At 46.0% G+C, this 14,961-nt stretch overlaps 2 protein-coding genes across 3 annotated transcripts; one reads left to right on the plus strand and one right to left on the minus strand.

The window, feature by feature from the left end:
* Window positions 1–99: 99 nt before the first annotated feature.
* On the plus strand, window positions 100–9,196 carry LOC109873621 (iporin-like). Of its 2 annotated transcripts, none has more exons than XM_020465257.2 (10): window positions 100–273; window positions 2,243–3,589; window positions 3,731–4,031; window positions 4,158–5,165; window positions 6,688–6,764; window positions 6,937–7,096; window positions 7,223–7,328; window positions 7,452–7,498; window positions 7,609–8,329; window positions 8,419–9,196. In XM_020465257.2, the coding sequence occupies exons 2-10, from the start codon at window positions 2,303–2,305 to the stop codon at window positions 8,516–8,518; spliced, it is 3,807 nt and encodes a 1,268-aa protein (XP_020320846.2). In that variant the 5' UTR covers window positions 100–273; window positions 2,243–2,302; the 3' UTR covers window positions 8,519–9,196. The 2 variants fall into 2 exon arrangements, with proteins under 2 accessions (XP_020320846.2, XP_031665001.1); XM_031809141.1 differs by having other exon boundaries at window positions 3,734–4,031.
* LOC109874127 (protein FAM166B) lies at window positions 8,525–12,673 on the minus strand. The gene is made up of 6 exons (XM_020465918.2): window positions 12,220–12,673; window positions 11,399–11,622; window positions 11,153–11,301; window positions 10,483–10,615; window positions 10,140–10,352; window positions 8,525–9,984 (listed from the first exon to the last, which is right to left on the minus strand). The coding sequence occupies exons 1-6, from the start codon at window positions 12,291–12,293 to the stop codon at window positions 9,887–9,889; spliced, it is 891 nt and encodes a 296-aa protein (XP_020321507.1). The 5' UTR covers window positions 12,294–12,673; the 3' UTR covers window positions 8,525–9,886.
* Window positions 12,674–14,961: the final 2,288 nt, after the last annotated feature.

Below are 14,961 nucleotides of genomic sequence, written 5' to 3' on the forward strand. Positions count from 1 at the left end.
TTGGTCATTTTTTACAAGTACATGGCCTACATTTCTATTCGCTATTGTTGGAAACGGCTTGAGTGACAAGTCCTGCGCTCTGCGCATTGGCTAGAGACGTTGTGACGCAAATATACCGCTGACCTGGTCTGGCCTCTGTTTCACCGGCACTGGAAGCGCGACGCACGGACAGTTGGAAAGAAGGAACCGACCTGCAGCAGTTGGGACTATTGGCAGTCACAATTTACAATATAATAACCGAACGAAGCCTTCAAACTACCCGCAACACCGACCGTATGTATGTATGTTAAATGTTGTTTGTTTTACGTAATTTAATACATCAGTATTCGAGTGGCGCATGTCTTATTAATCATTCAACTGCATTATGTTGAAGATTTTGAAGGAAAAAATATATCGTTAGGCCTACTCTTCTCAATTATATAATATGAATATTATGCATCCATTGTAACTTTAAATTGTAAAATTGGGAGAGGATTACAGTGCAAGTTTTGACCCTGTTAGAAAGAAATGTAGGTTAGGAGATGGCTGCATAGCCTATTCCATGATGCTCAGATGAATTGTGTGTATGTTTAGAATTTTGTTTAATGTAAACGTCTTCAGGACATCGTAGTGCTACTGTCAAATGTTGGTCATGTGTGTGTTTTGGTAGCCTACTATCATGATGCGCTGTTTACACTCGCCCCATTTCACACGCCCTCCCCATCTTTCATGCAGACCCTATGTCACATTGTAACTCATGTGATGTCTTTCAGGTGTGCTGTGCGACCTAGCATGACAACCTCAAAGGCATTCTGAGACATTGTAACTAACTCACTATTCAGTCTAGTGCACTGGACATACACATACACCGTTTTCCTTCCACTGTTTGTTAACCCTTAACCTTTAAGCAGAGGAGGTGGTGACCTAGGAGACCAAGCTCTGTCTGATGTACTGTGTTGGGATAAATCTTCTGCTGAAATGACTGAATGTAGTTTGTTTAAAATGACCTTTCCAATTCTGTATTACCCGTGCTTACAACAATCATTTCCACAGAATATAGGCTAAACCATTCTAATCTGAGCAGCATAACAACCCTTTAATTGTTCATTACAGGAAAACAAACAGTACAGAAACAAACAACATCAATTTTGTTGTCTTGATCTGTGTTCCACTCTACCACAGATTAGTAGCCAGGCAGGCAGGGTGCTGACTGGGACGCGGGGGACATATCAAATATGCAGTGCCGTGGTTAGTCATCTGCAACAACACCCTGTCAGCCTGCATGGCCCACTTTCCACATGAAATTCTCTCCTGGTATTAAACTTAATGATCTTATTTAAAGATGAGAGGCTCCAAGGAAATGTCAGTGCATGAATTCCAGTTCCCATGGATACGATGCCTACTGTATGGGATTAGAGAGGAACTTCAACTATTCTTCTATGCCAAATCAGGAACAGCTTGTTGACAAGTGATGTGTAATTCCATAGTAAACAGAGGAACTGAAACACAGAGACACTTAGGCCTAGTTAAAATACAAGGTTTTTATGAATGTGTCTGTAATGGATATTAGTTCAGTTATGGATAGATTTTGATGGTGGAGATATTTGTTGACATGTTTTTGTTTGAAAACCTTTTGAGGATAAAGAGGATGTTTTTTTCAGCCTTTCCCTGGTCCCTGGTACCAGATGTTGCTGGGATTTACAGATTACACCCAGATGGGGTGTGAAGGATAACACCTCTCATAAACAACACTCTGTACCCCAAAAAATGTAGCAAACATTTTGCATTTAAAATCGCTTTAAAGTTTTTATAGTGACTTGACCTCAATACGAAAATAAGCTTCAAAGCTCAAGATGAGACTATTTGGATGATTTAACATCATTCAGAAAATGACAGGGGTTTTAAATTCTCCAAAAGAGCCAGGAGTAGAGTAGAGCCCACCCTCTTCAAATCTCTTAAAATGACTCTGTGAGCCAGCTCACTGTAATCCATGACACTGTTGTCATAGTTCTGAGCCTCAGCCTTTTGTCTTTACAGGGAGGAAGCGCTAGCTGAGGGTTTATAGGGGATGAGAGTTGGGCTCATGTGTGAACAGTATGTGATAGTCTGCTGTGTGCTTTCTCCTCCACGGCTGACTGAGTGAATCATGGAGCTCTAGCCCAGAGGTAGAGGATGTAGTTGTAGTTTGACTGACTATAGGCTCCAGAATTATCACGAGGCTTCATAGTATCATAGCCCATTGAATGCTCACCTCCTGTTTCAGGTGTTTTCTTCAGAGAATGGAGACTCTTGCAGTAATAACATCACCTCATGAGCTGAGAGAATGAACAGGACGGCTAGCCTATCAGGGGATACCCTGATTGCGTGTCACTTCCCCCTGGTGCAGCTTCCCCCCTGGCAGCTTCCTGTGCAGGCAGCTCTGTGCAGTGGCTCTGCCAAGCAGCCTGGTCGGCTGTGCTCCAGCTCCGTAGGTCTGACCCGTGCCGCCTCCCTCCCCGAGCAGGACAACCTCCACAGAGAGCCCTTCCACAGCAGCCTCAGACACATCTCCTCCAGCTACTGGAGCCTCAAGGAGGACCGGAGCGAGGAGGAGGGGGACGGGGAGGGGGGCAGCGACAGCAGCGGGAGGTGTGACTCTGGATCCTCACCAGAGGAGGCGTCACAGATGACCATCTCCCAAAGACATAAAGAACACCCTGTAGTTAAAGGTTCTTTACGGTCACACAACTCCTTCCTCCCGAATGAAGGGGTGGAAGAAGATGAGGAGGATAGTGATGGAGATAACCTGCACAGATACCACGAGGACCCTTTTTTTGTGCTGCAGCTGCATGGGAACTCTAACTGGGCCCTGAGTAATGCTGGGAGGCGGTTCTCCAAACCTTCTAGCCAATCAGCCAGTCAGCAGAACAATGACAACAAGGGTAGTACTGTGTTGTTGGACTGTGGGGAGCAGGAGAGAGTAGTGGATATTGAAGATAATATGTTCACATGTGGTAATGAGGGCTACTGCTTCAGCTATGGCCAACCAAAATGTTTCCCTGAGTCTTTCTCTGAGGGTAATTTAGAGTATGTCACAGACTCCTCCTGCAACAGCTCTGATGGGGTTCTCGTCAACTTCAGCGCTATCTACAACAAGAGTAACAACCCTGCCACCCCAAATGACCTCAGCTGCCCTGCAGTACAGTCCTCCCAGCCAGTAGAGGGCTCTGTCTTCCTAAACCTGCACACATTCTCCCAGGAGTCCCAGGGGCCTCAGGCTGCTGGACCCAGTCAGGGGAGCCGAACAACCTCCTCTCCTCATGACAGGGGGACTTCTGCCCCCTGCTGGTCATCGCAGGCGCTGGACTCCAACTGTAACATCTACCTTCCCGATGCCCAGAGCCTCCTGTCCTCTCTGGAAGTCTCTGACCTCACTTCCTGTCTCCAAAGCCAGGCCAGGCTGCTGCCCACAGGGACCACCCAGAAGTACTACAAGCTGGTGACTTGTGACCTCTCATCCCAGTCAGCCTTGCCTAGCCCGGCCTTGTCCAGCACCACCAGTGTCACTTCAGAGGGCCACTACGTCCTCTTCAATAAGGCCCGGGGAGATCAGGGCCGGGGGAACAAACAGGTAGGCTTACCACAATAACGTACAGTATGTTTAAAAATGTCCTTCGTGTTTTGACTAATTTGTAAGATGTATGATGAACAGAATTACTTTCATAACAGGTGACTTTCCTAAACAAAGTTTTCTCCGTTTCTCCATGGCCAGCAGGAAGAAGGCTCAGACAAAGAAGGGAGGAGAGCTGCCCCATTGCACAGTCCTCACTGTATGAGCTGGGACTCCCAACATGTCACCTCCTTCGCTGAGATTGTACACTGTAAGAGACATACAGACAGCTGTCAGAGCTCCAGCCACTCCCACACCTCTCAGGACCTGTGTCCCATCCAGGAGGCAGTTTCCCTGGGCCAGAATAGCAGCCACTCCCCCCTACTCCTGAGTCCCAACCAAGGCAGTAGCACTGTGTCCAACCACCCTTCTGTGTCACCAGACCATGAGGCGGAGGAGGAGGGTATGAAAACAAGCCTGTCTGTATTTTTACATGAGTAATTGTGATTAAGCTTAAGCTAACCCTTGTTTTTTCCTATTTTGCAAACGTTCAATCCCCTGTCTTCCCTCTTTCCCCTCCTACTCTTAGGGGCGTGTTCATGGGCAACTCCTGTAGTGCGGTACAGTAAGGCTCAGAGGCCCAGCTCCCTGCCCATCCAGCCCTTTGTCCTGCTTCCCCCAGCGGGTAAACCTCAGAGCCAGCCCCTGGGCTCCCTGCTGGACCAGTACATCAGCCACAAGAACACCAAGCCCAGCTCCCAGCCAGGGTTCAAGTGCAAAGGCAACAGACTCCTGACCGACCTGCGTCCTTCACCGCTGGGCAGCTATGGAGCCATCCTACTGGAGGGCCCCTCTAGCTCTGATACCTGCTCCACCTGCACCCCCAGTCCAGAACACTTCCAGTCCAGAGGCAACTGGACACACTCCAGTCCTTACAGGCCCTACAGTAGCGATGGCTTTACTTTTACAGGTCCAAAACAAGCTCACATAAGCACAATACAATCTAATACCGAACTAACCCAGGTTCATTCATGCCAGGACCAGCTCTTTGCAGACCTAGACCAAAGCTATCCCAGCCCAGGTCAGGCCCACAATAGCCCAAACCAGTCTCAATGTAAAGATTCAACCAAACGTAGCCAAGGTATGGCTCAGATCTGCCAAGATCTCATTCGCCGGTTTCCAGAGCAGCCGAGCCCCAGACCAGTCCTCCTGACCCACAGCCCTGACTGCCCCGTTGACTCGCATGTAGCAACCATGTCCCCCTCTGCCAGTCACACCCCTCATCCAGACCTGCTGGTGTCCTTCTCTCCAGACACACCCTTACCGCCCCACAAGAGAACCCCACTAACCTCAATACCTAAGGCTGGGTCTGCAGCTTCTCACTATAGCCTGACAGCTGCTCTCTCCTCAGTGGCCCATATGTCCTCTCTGAGCACCCTCCTGCAGCCCCTGGTGTTAGCAGGGCCCAGTGTGAAGCAGCATCAACAACAGCACTGCGACTCCTTCAGCCTGAGTGACAGTTGGCCACCTGTGGAGTTCTGCCTGTCACCTGAAGCCTCCTACGAGTCTCTGTCCATCAGCCATCTGCAGAGGAGAGGTGAGGGGGAGGAAGGGGTCTGATCTGTGTATAGGGGATAGAGCATGGAAGATCTCATATATACTGTAGATTGGTGAGGTAGTCTATATGTAGGTGAGCATGTATGGGGTTGAGGGTGTTTTGAGCTGAGAGTATCTCATGTGGATTGTGTGATGTGATGTCAACGTATGAAGAGGATGTGTGTGGTAGGCAGACCAGTGTCAGTAATCTGAAGATGAAGAGTAGTTAGACTCTTCTGAACAGTCATTATGGGAAACTGGAATTCTACATTGTCTGTTACTCTGCAGAGCTTGCTGTAGCAGTGCCTTCAATACCCTGAAGGGGGTTTCTTTCAAACATGACCTATTTTTATCTTTCCCTGCACAGGATTGGCTGAGACATCTAGTGTGTGAGAGTGTGCAAGCTCCAGTGAGTGTGTTACAGTGGGTGCAGTGTTGTTGATACCCTGGATATATGATTCACAGAATTATGTTTATTTTATTCGAATTTTTTGTGCCACAATAACGACACATTTTTATAACCAAACAATGTAAATGTTAATCACATGCTTGTATGCACATTGTCTTGTGAAAGCAAAACTTGCACGGTGATGCACTGTCCGCTTGGCAGGGGAGAGCACTGTAGGCAGATTTAATATGCATAGGGATTTGTACCCTGACATTTTAGAGAGAGCCAGACAAGATGGAGGAAGGGAGAGAAAATGAGAGAGGAAGGGAGAGGAAAGGAGAGAATGGGTGAGAATAGCAATAGAGCATTCTATCTCTTACTCTCCCTTCCTCCTTTTTCACCATGGTGGATGAATCATGTAGTCACACCCATCATCCAGACCTGCTGGTGTCCTCTCCAGACCCACCCTTACTGCCTCACAATCATGAATCATGTGCAGTACCCCTGCACATTGTAAATGTACAATGTTTACCAGTGTTTCCCCAACTCCAGTCCTCCAGTACCCCCAACATTACACATTGTATTGTAACCCTGGACAAGCACACCTGATTCAACTTGTCAACTAATCATCAAGCCCTCAATGAGTTGAATTGAGGTGTGTTTGATCAGGGCTACAATGAAAATGTGTGTTGTTGGGGGTACTGGAGGACCAGGGTTGGGAAACACTGCTGTATAGCTGCTGTGATTCTGGCTGAATCACCTCTACAACCAAAAAGGTGTTTAGATTAAAGGACAGGCTATTTTTTCCTTTTCACCTCTTGTATTTCAGTTTTTTTTAATTAGTTGTACTTTCTTAATATATTGAATTGCAAGCCCTACTGTTGGGTAGGGCTTGTAAGTTAAGCATTAAACTGTACTTGTGCGTGTGACAAATAAAACCTGAACACATTGATATAGTTCCTGGTGGTTCTCCATATAGCCACACACCTTTTTATTCAGTGTGATGTTTCTGGTTAATGAATCAAAATGTGATAGTCTTTTATGTCAGTCCCCTCAGGTATGTTGATAACCTCCTGCATGGTGCAGAAAAGGAAATGAGCCTTGATGGGCTTCTTCCCTTTTCATGTTTCTCCAGGTCTGCTGAAATCTGTGAGCTTGGCAGTGGATTTGATCATGGCTCATTTTGGCACCAGTCGAGATCCTGGGGAAAAGGTGCAGTGCATCTGAGCTAAAAGCAATCTGAAAGGAACTAGAATAACCGGACAAATCACAAAAGCTGACAGTAGTCCTGATAGGATGGATCAACCCCCATAAAGATATGTTATTATTTTTGAATTACGGTGTAAATATTGATCATGATATGATAATGTACCACTCTCTCCAGATGTGGCTAGGTACCACCATTGGTGGTCTTGTTCTGGAGCATCTGTGTCCCACCATCCAGAACATTCTGCAGGATGGTCTCAGGGACCACAAACTGGACCTGATCATCGGTCAGCGACGCAACCATGCCTGGAACGTGGTGGAGGACTCCACTCACACAGGTCAGAATTGCATGGTGGTGATGATGATAATGATTATGTGGGGGGTTGTGGTAGGTTTGATGCTGATGATGGTATGGCTAGTTGCACATGGGGGTTGTAGTTTGATGGTCTCTGTTCCTGTCTCAGGCCCTACCACCCGGGTGCTCCACAGCTTGCTGTCCAAGGTGAGGCAGTGCTCCCTGCTGACCAGCCACTGTATGAAACTACGAGCCTTCATCATGGGCCTGCTCAAGTGAGTCCCTGTCAAGTCTCCGATGGTCTATTTTAGTAGAATATCACATTGTGTACTAATGTTGTGTATTGATTTATGAAATGTTATGATTGTAAAATGAAGGACTTATATTCTCTCTTTTAGCCTCAGGACCTTGGAATTCTGGCTGAATCACCTCTACAACCAAAAAGGTGTTTAGATTAAAGGACAGGCTATTTTTTCCTTTTCTCCAAATTATTAGAAAAAATGATGTTCTTGAAACTTACCTCTCTCATACGCTTTCAAACTCTCCTCTCCCCAGAGGTGGTGAAAGATCACTACCATCCATGGGGTTTCCTCGCCATGTCGCAGGGGCAGTGTCAGCCTCTGTTCCAGGAGCTCCTCCTCCTGCTGCAGCCTCTCTCCATGTTACCCTTTGATCTCAACCTGCTGCTGGAGCCCCGCCTGCTACACAACAGACAGCTCTGCTCTGAGGAACAATCTCCACCATGCTCTACTTTTCTCATGACCAGTTGTCCGCTGTTGAAAGGAGACAGAGAAGACAGACAGGGGGCATATAGCTCTATGGATGGACCCAGAGAGAACAGCAGGCCAACAGGTGAACCACACCAGCTGGTACAGCATCTTCAGGGGTCCTCCCAGGTCTCAAAGGCCATGGGTCAGGATAAGAGGGTGAGGCCTGTAGGTGAGTCTAGCAGGAGCCTGTGGTCAACCGCTATTCCAGGGTGTTGGCAGAGACAACCTTCCCATGCGGAGAGGGGGGAATGTGGACAGATTTACAAGCATGTCATCCACCCTGAGCCTCAGCAGAGGATGGAGGGGAGGAGAGAAGAGGTGACTTCACAGGAGGGCAGGAGGGAGGGAAGGGGTCCAGAGACCCCCAGGATGACGGCAGACCCCCAGGATGATAGCCCTTCCCAGGGTGGGCTACGCTGGGCCAAGCTCTTTGGATCAGTAAGGGACCACCCTGCCAGGACACAGAGGGCACCCCAAAACCCCAATGGGACACAGACCCAGAAAAGGTCAACATTTATGACTGAACTATGGCTAACCTGTTCCTATGTTGTTATTACAGTTGCTCCTTAATAACTGTATTTCTCTTGTCTTACAGGAGACCTTCACAGTGGCTGCAGTTGGACAGTTCTCAGCTGGGCCTATTGGCCCATACAGTATGGTCAGGGAAACAGCCTGACCGGAAACACCAAACATAGACCTAGTGCCCCAGGACCACAATGGAGAGGGGTAGGGAGAAGAGAAGATACACTACTTTGTCTTATAGTGCAAAGTGTTACACACAGACACCTCAGCTAGAACACACTCACACTGGACAGAAAAGCACAGTAGACCATTTGTTACTGTCTGAGCATGGGTGATACATTTACCCAAATGTCATTTTAAGGCAATAACAACTCTACGATGTTTAGTTATATTTACAAGTGCTTCTATTCATCTGTCATGAATTGGGATTCATGCAATAGATTCTCTCTGTGCACCTGTCAATCAAACTGTGGTCAATGAGAGGCTCCACCTATGCTACAGTCTTGCCTTAGGATCTGAAAGCCTTGTGGACCAGTCCAGACTCTCCATAAGAAACCAATTAGTATTTAATGGAGCTGCATGCATACCATACAGTAGCATCCTATTCTCCTAATAGTATCAATCTGTCCTCTACCGTCCAACCCCTATGCCCTGTCTATTCTATGTGCGAATGGAATGTCAACATAAAAATGCAGAAAGGCAATCTTTACTAGCCATGTTAACTAGTGCCAAATATTATGCCACTCAGCAGCCTTGTACAGTGGCTTATCTTCCAAAATGAGGTAGCCTTCATATTCAACTAGACAAAGTCAATACATGTTTGTGAAATAATCCAGTCTAGCAAGGTAAGATTTCTGTGCATGTGTATAAAAAATAATATATGTACGTTCAAGGAGTCATTAGGTGCTAATTTAATCCTACTACTTTGTGTGGTTCTTCTACCTACATCAATATCCTAATATATTGTTTTTTATGATAGAGAAGTAGAGTTTTTTGTAAATATTTAGGTAATCAAATTCTAGAATTGTGGAACCGTTAGTCTCCAAATCGAGTGTGTCGTTTTCACAATATTAAGCTATCATGGTGTGTTTCAGGTGTACACTGTTTTGATAGGCCAGTAGTACTAAGCCAAGGAGTAAAAGTTTGAAATTGCGTGACAGGAATGACTTGGTTATTATAACCTCTGCAATAATGTGAAAGTGAGTTTATCAAACCCCTCTCATCTTTCCTCCCCAACCTAACTGTACTTAACCCTACAACCTTAGAAGAATGCACCCTCTGAGTGGAAGTTCCCTGTGACAATCAACCTTTGCAAATAAAGATAAATCAATAAGTTATCTTGTGACTTGTACTTCACATTCACTTGTTGTTCTGCTCATACAAAAAAAAATTGGGCCATTATTATTTATCACCCTGGGATGTACATAGTCCACAGACCAAAGTTTTGCTGTTTCACAGACGCTGTTATTTCAAATTCCGAGGATTCCTTCACTCAGTTCTCAACCCTGGTCCTTATGATTGTCTGTTGAATTGTTCCTCCATTACTGGGCTCTGGCCTCAATCTTCCTCTGAGCGCCGCTCAGGCCCAGGGCATTGTGGGTAAGCTTCTCAAAGGTCTGGCCGTACCTGAACTTGTATCCTGTGGGCAGATTGAAGGTGACTTGATTAAAACTTGATCTTGATGTGATAATATAATATGATCAATTATAATAATCAAGTAGATGGTAGATATGGAGATTTCAGAGATGTGTGTGAGGCTTGGTACTGTAGTGTTTTGAAGAAGTTAAGGCCCACCTGGAACATGGCCGGTGTAGGAGGGCAGAAGTCCCCGGTGGGAGGGGTAGACAGTGGGGATGGGGGGCAGGGATCCTGATTCCTCCCCAGGGAGTTGCAGGGAGGTAGGGTCACTCCTCATCTCCTTCCCAAACTGAACCAGAGCCTTGTTGGTGGTGATGGGGTAGCCCGTCCCAATCAAGAAGCGAGATTTGGGCACGTACCCTGTGAAACCTGAATACATGCCCAAATGGAAGATCTAGTCAATACAAAGGGACTCCTATACCGTTGATTGTGCTGCACACTAAAGCAAACACTATCACATGAGGTATTTCAAATGGTACCTCTGGCATACTGTACCTACCTGAGATGAAGTACTTGTGTGGACTGCTGTCTGCCATGAAGTACGGAGAGCCTTTGGGCTTCCAGGGGTCCATGGTCTTGTAGGGGGCTGGCTCTTTAGAGATGGCCGTCAGAGGGGTGCTCAGTCTCCGAGGCTGGAGGGGATAGATAGAATGACAGACACTATGGTTGAGACAGAGAAGGTATTCAAGCTTCTGGCTCCTACCAAAGGCCCTATCCCAGACTATAGACCTTTGATTATAAAAGGAGATTTTCTCCCATGGTATTGCGAAAAAATGTATAATTCAATCAACTTCTAATGCGGGTGCATGGGATTTGTTGGATTATAGTTGGTGTGGTTTCGTTGCATCCATTGGCAGTGTCTGCGATACAGTAATGCAATGAGCCCCTTGTGGATTTGACAGCTCTAACGCAGTTCCACCTCCGACACCACCAAAACAACGTTATATGATTGTCAATCTGATTGAATCTAGCCCATGACTGATCTGAATCTGTGGGTGGTCTATGATTGGAGTGCTCTCCAGGTTGTGCACCTGGCCTCGTTTAGACAAGTTATACATGACACTGACACAGGATCTCAGCATGGATTATTAAACAGGGATGACCCTGTGTGTGTGGGTGGGGCGAGCATGCATGCATGCATAAGTGAGCGAAAGATTAGAGCTTGTTACTTTAAACTCTGAGATGGTGTTGTTGCTGACAAGCGGTATTGCTGATGCCAGGCGAACCCTCTGCTGGTCCCGGTCAAACTCAGACAGGGCCTCGCGACATGTCTCGGCATACGTACGGGAGAAGTAGTTCTGGCTTTTGGGAACAAAGCCTGTAAAAGACACCAGATTCAACACAATGCAAAACATACTTGACAGAAGAGAAGGAGTTCTGCTTAATATATGAAAGCTGAGCAACAGTCTGTTTACCAGTGTAGCCCGGTATCATCCTCTCCAGATTCCTGCGTTCTCCATGGTGGCTCCTCCAGATCTCGTCCCGTGGGCCCGTGTCTGTCTCTGTGGAGGGGAAGCGGCCCGTATGGAGGACCAGGCGACGCGAGCGTGACACCTCCGGAGAGGACAGCAACTTGGCGGTCAGCTGGCCGTAGGTCTTCCCCAGGTGGTACTTCAGCTGGGGGCAGTACCCTGCATACCTGTGAACAGAGGTGGTGAGGATTCTGACTAGATTTCAAACAAGGCTTTCTGGATTTATTCTCTGTCATGTTGACAGTAGTATAAATAATTGAAACCTATTACCATGTCCATATCAAAGTCAGGCTTTATTGAAATGAAAGGTGACTATGGATCTCAGGTAGTTAGTTTGAGCTGTGTTGTGTTTCTTCATGTCAGCAAGTTCAGCCTCTGAGTTGAACCTTCCTGGGTACCGTTGCCATGGGTGATGGCCTAGAGCACTGACTTGCTCTTTCTTCCTCAAGGAAATTTCGCTAGGTTTGTGAAAATGTGTATGTTAATTCCTTAGGCCTATAGTAGGCCGAATGTATGTTATGTGTAATGAGAGAAAGGGCGAAATAATCAAGTAAAAACGTATGCGCAAGCATAAAATCTATGGAATTACGCACGAATAGCCAACTCATTAATGCATAATTGAAAAGGCTAGAATGCAGTAATTTCCCTATACATAGCACACCATGTATGTAATAGAAATAAAGCTTAATATTGCACACATCTAATTAGAGTATTTCATTGATTTGCTAAAATACAAAAGCAAAGCAGCAGTGTGAATTACCTACCCCGGTATGTAGTGCGGATCAGGTGTCACCAGCACCTTACTGAATTTTGGGGGGAATTCCTCCATGTTGACCATACTGTACCTCAGAACCGGACTCGAGATCTGGGGCCGGGGGGCTGACAGTAACGCACTTTGTAGTGTTTGCGGATGGTTGTCAGGATGTGGACTGCGCGCAGAGATATGTCGACAACGTCTAGACCAGGTCAAGGATCCATTATTCCGTCATTTCATTGTTCCCATTGTGAAGGTTATCTGCTCGCCTTTTGCCCTCAACATTTTAAAACTTGTTGTTGTGTACTGTACTGTAGGCTACAGCTTGTTGCTTCATTCCGCAGTGGCAAATACGCACCGCCCTCACACATTCCCATGCACCTTATGGTCAAACAGGTGTCACGTGTCATTTGAATAAACAACCCAGTCTATCCTTTCTAAATGTTATTTCACATATTCAATAGGCTTATTTTATTATGTTTCTCTTATTCGATACTATAGCCAGGTGTTGTTGTTTTTTACACAAACCCTCCTGGTTTTGTTTTTTAGCCATCTCCCATGTTTCACTCACTTTTAATTATCAGATCTTAAATTTGCCTATGGGAAAATAGATAAATACATGAAATTATGAATTAGTTATTCATTTTGAAATAAAATTAGATATCTGAAAGGTTATCAAGTTTGTGGCATGAAAGTATACTGGTCTATAGCGACACCTGGTGAATAACAGCAGCATTGCAACATTGGCTGGGATATTTCCTTGTGTACAATAAAATAGTAATAGCTAAAAGGTCAAACTTCTCATTTGTACTCCTCTTTTTTAACATCATATTCCAAAGTGAAAATTACATTTCACATCATTGTTTACAGGTACTGATTCTGCCTGTACACTGACACAAAACAAATAGTGAAAATCCTAATTTAAAATAAGTAAAGAGGCTATGCTTAAACTCAGATAGGTCACAGCCTCTGGAGTTGTAAATCTATGTACAAACTCAATGTTAAAAGCATTGTGTGCACTGTGTGCCTTTTCTTAGGTAAGTTGCCCAAATAATAATTTTTTGTTGAATGAACATATGAGACAAAAACATTATTTTAAGTTGAATTTTGAATTTGTCTACGTTTTCTCATGTTGGAGCAAAGTTCAGGTAACACTGAAACGTTTTTAGATTGTATTTTTTACAGTGTACAGTACGTCACACCTACCCACTCACCACCAGTACATGCCAAACCTCTTGTGTAACATATTATTGTAAATGTCATAACAAGTATCATCTTATTTTTCAGGAAAAACATGGATGTTTCATCAGCAGCTAACTGGCACATGGTGTTGCTATCACTTTGGCTTTGTCATGACTTGTTTCTGTCATACCTGAGTTTGATGGTGTTTGGTGGGAGGAGTTGTGGTCTCAGGTGAGAGGGAGTCATAGTTCCCAGACAGACCACAGAGATATGCCAGGGAACAGCCGTGCCCACACAGCCCTCCACATGCATGCAGCATCACCGCTGTGACAGGATGGATGATAGATGACGAGGCATGTCATGAGGATATTGGCGGAACTTCAGGGATGTTTTAAATTCTATCTCACAAACTCACTTCAGACTGTGTGGGCTTCTCTAAGCCAGATACTTTTCTTTGTCCTCCTCGTGCTGCTACCATTTTGGGGAGAAGAAGAGTGAAAAGGAGAGGACAGGTTTTGGGTTTTTGTGATGAATTTGTACATGAGCTTTAGCAATCTTCTGGAGATCTGGGTGACTGAGGGTGGACCCTCCAACATAATCTCAGACCCCCAGGAAGGGGTAGCTTTGGAGGGCCAGTGGGAAGGGGGTGACTCTGGAGATCCCCTCACCCTTTCAGGGACTACTTCCATGTCTAAATCTGACGTGGGTACAGAGGATTCTGGGGTGGAGATAACCAGCTCTGAGGCTTCTCTCCCTTCCTCCTCTCCGTCTGTGTCCATGTGTAATACAGCTATTGATCCTGTCTCAACTTCAATCAGGGAGGAGGATGGACTCCCCTCTACCTCTCCTCCATGCTCTCCTGTCCTCTCTCCGCCATCCTTCTGCTCCTCTTCCTCCCTGTCGCTCTGCCTCAGGACCAGGGCTCAGGGGCACAGGGAGCTTGCTGTGGTCATGCACCAAAAAGTGGAGCAGGCACTGCGGAGGACAGACACAAGAGGCAGGCGGCAGGTCCTGAGGCATGGAGGCAGAGACGCTGTGTCACGACGGCAGTGTCACATGGCTTCACTACCCTCAACGCATTCAATGACCCATAACCTGAGGGCAGGTCACAGGTCAGGGAGTGCTGGTCTGAGGAGGACAGTCAGTCTGTCAGTTGTGGAGGAACAGGCCTCAACAGAGCTGCTGCAGCACAGAGGAGGCCTCTCCCCACAGCACAACGCTCTGCCTCCTCAGACAGAGACAGAGGTAGGTTTATATTGAAAGGAGTTGTTTACTTCAATCTTATGATTCTCTGACTGTTTTCCTTCAAAGCAATCTAGTTTGAGACAGAGTGATCTATAGTGCCATGTTTTTCCCCAAAATCTCACCCAGCTGATTGTTTGGCAATTTTGTCATCTTCATGTTTTGTACATGGGACATCTTCAGTAGTCATTTGAAATATTATTCCCAAATGTATTGAACAAACATTCAAATCGGATTGTTCCGACATGTTATTACGGCAAACAATATTACGCACTATGCCGGGCGGAAGTCCATTGTCATTTTCAAGCAGTGTATCGTCCATAAATTG

Source organism: Oncorhynchus kisutch, linkage group LG29 (assembly GCF_002021735.2).
Source record: "Oncorhynchus kisutch isolate 150728-3 linkage group LG29, Okis_V2, whole genome shotgun sequence".
Lineage (NCBI taxonomy): Eukaryota > Metazoa > Chordata > Actinopteri > Salmoniformes > Salmonidae > Oncorhynchus > Oncorhynchus kisutch.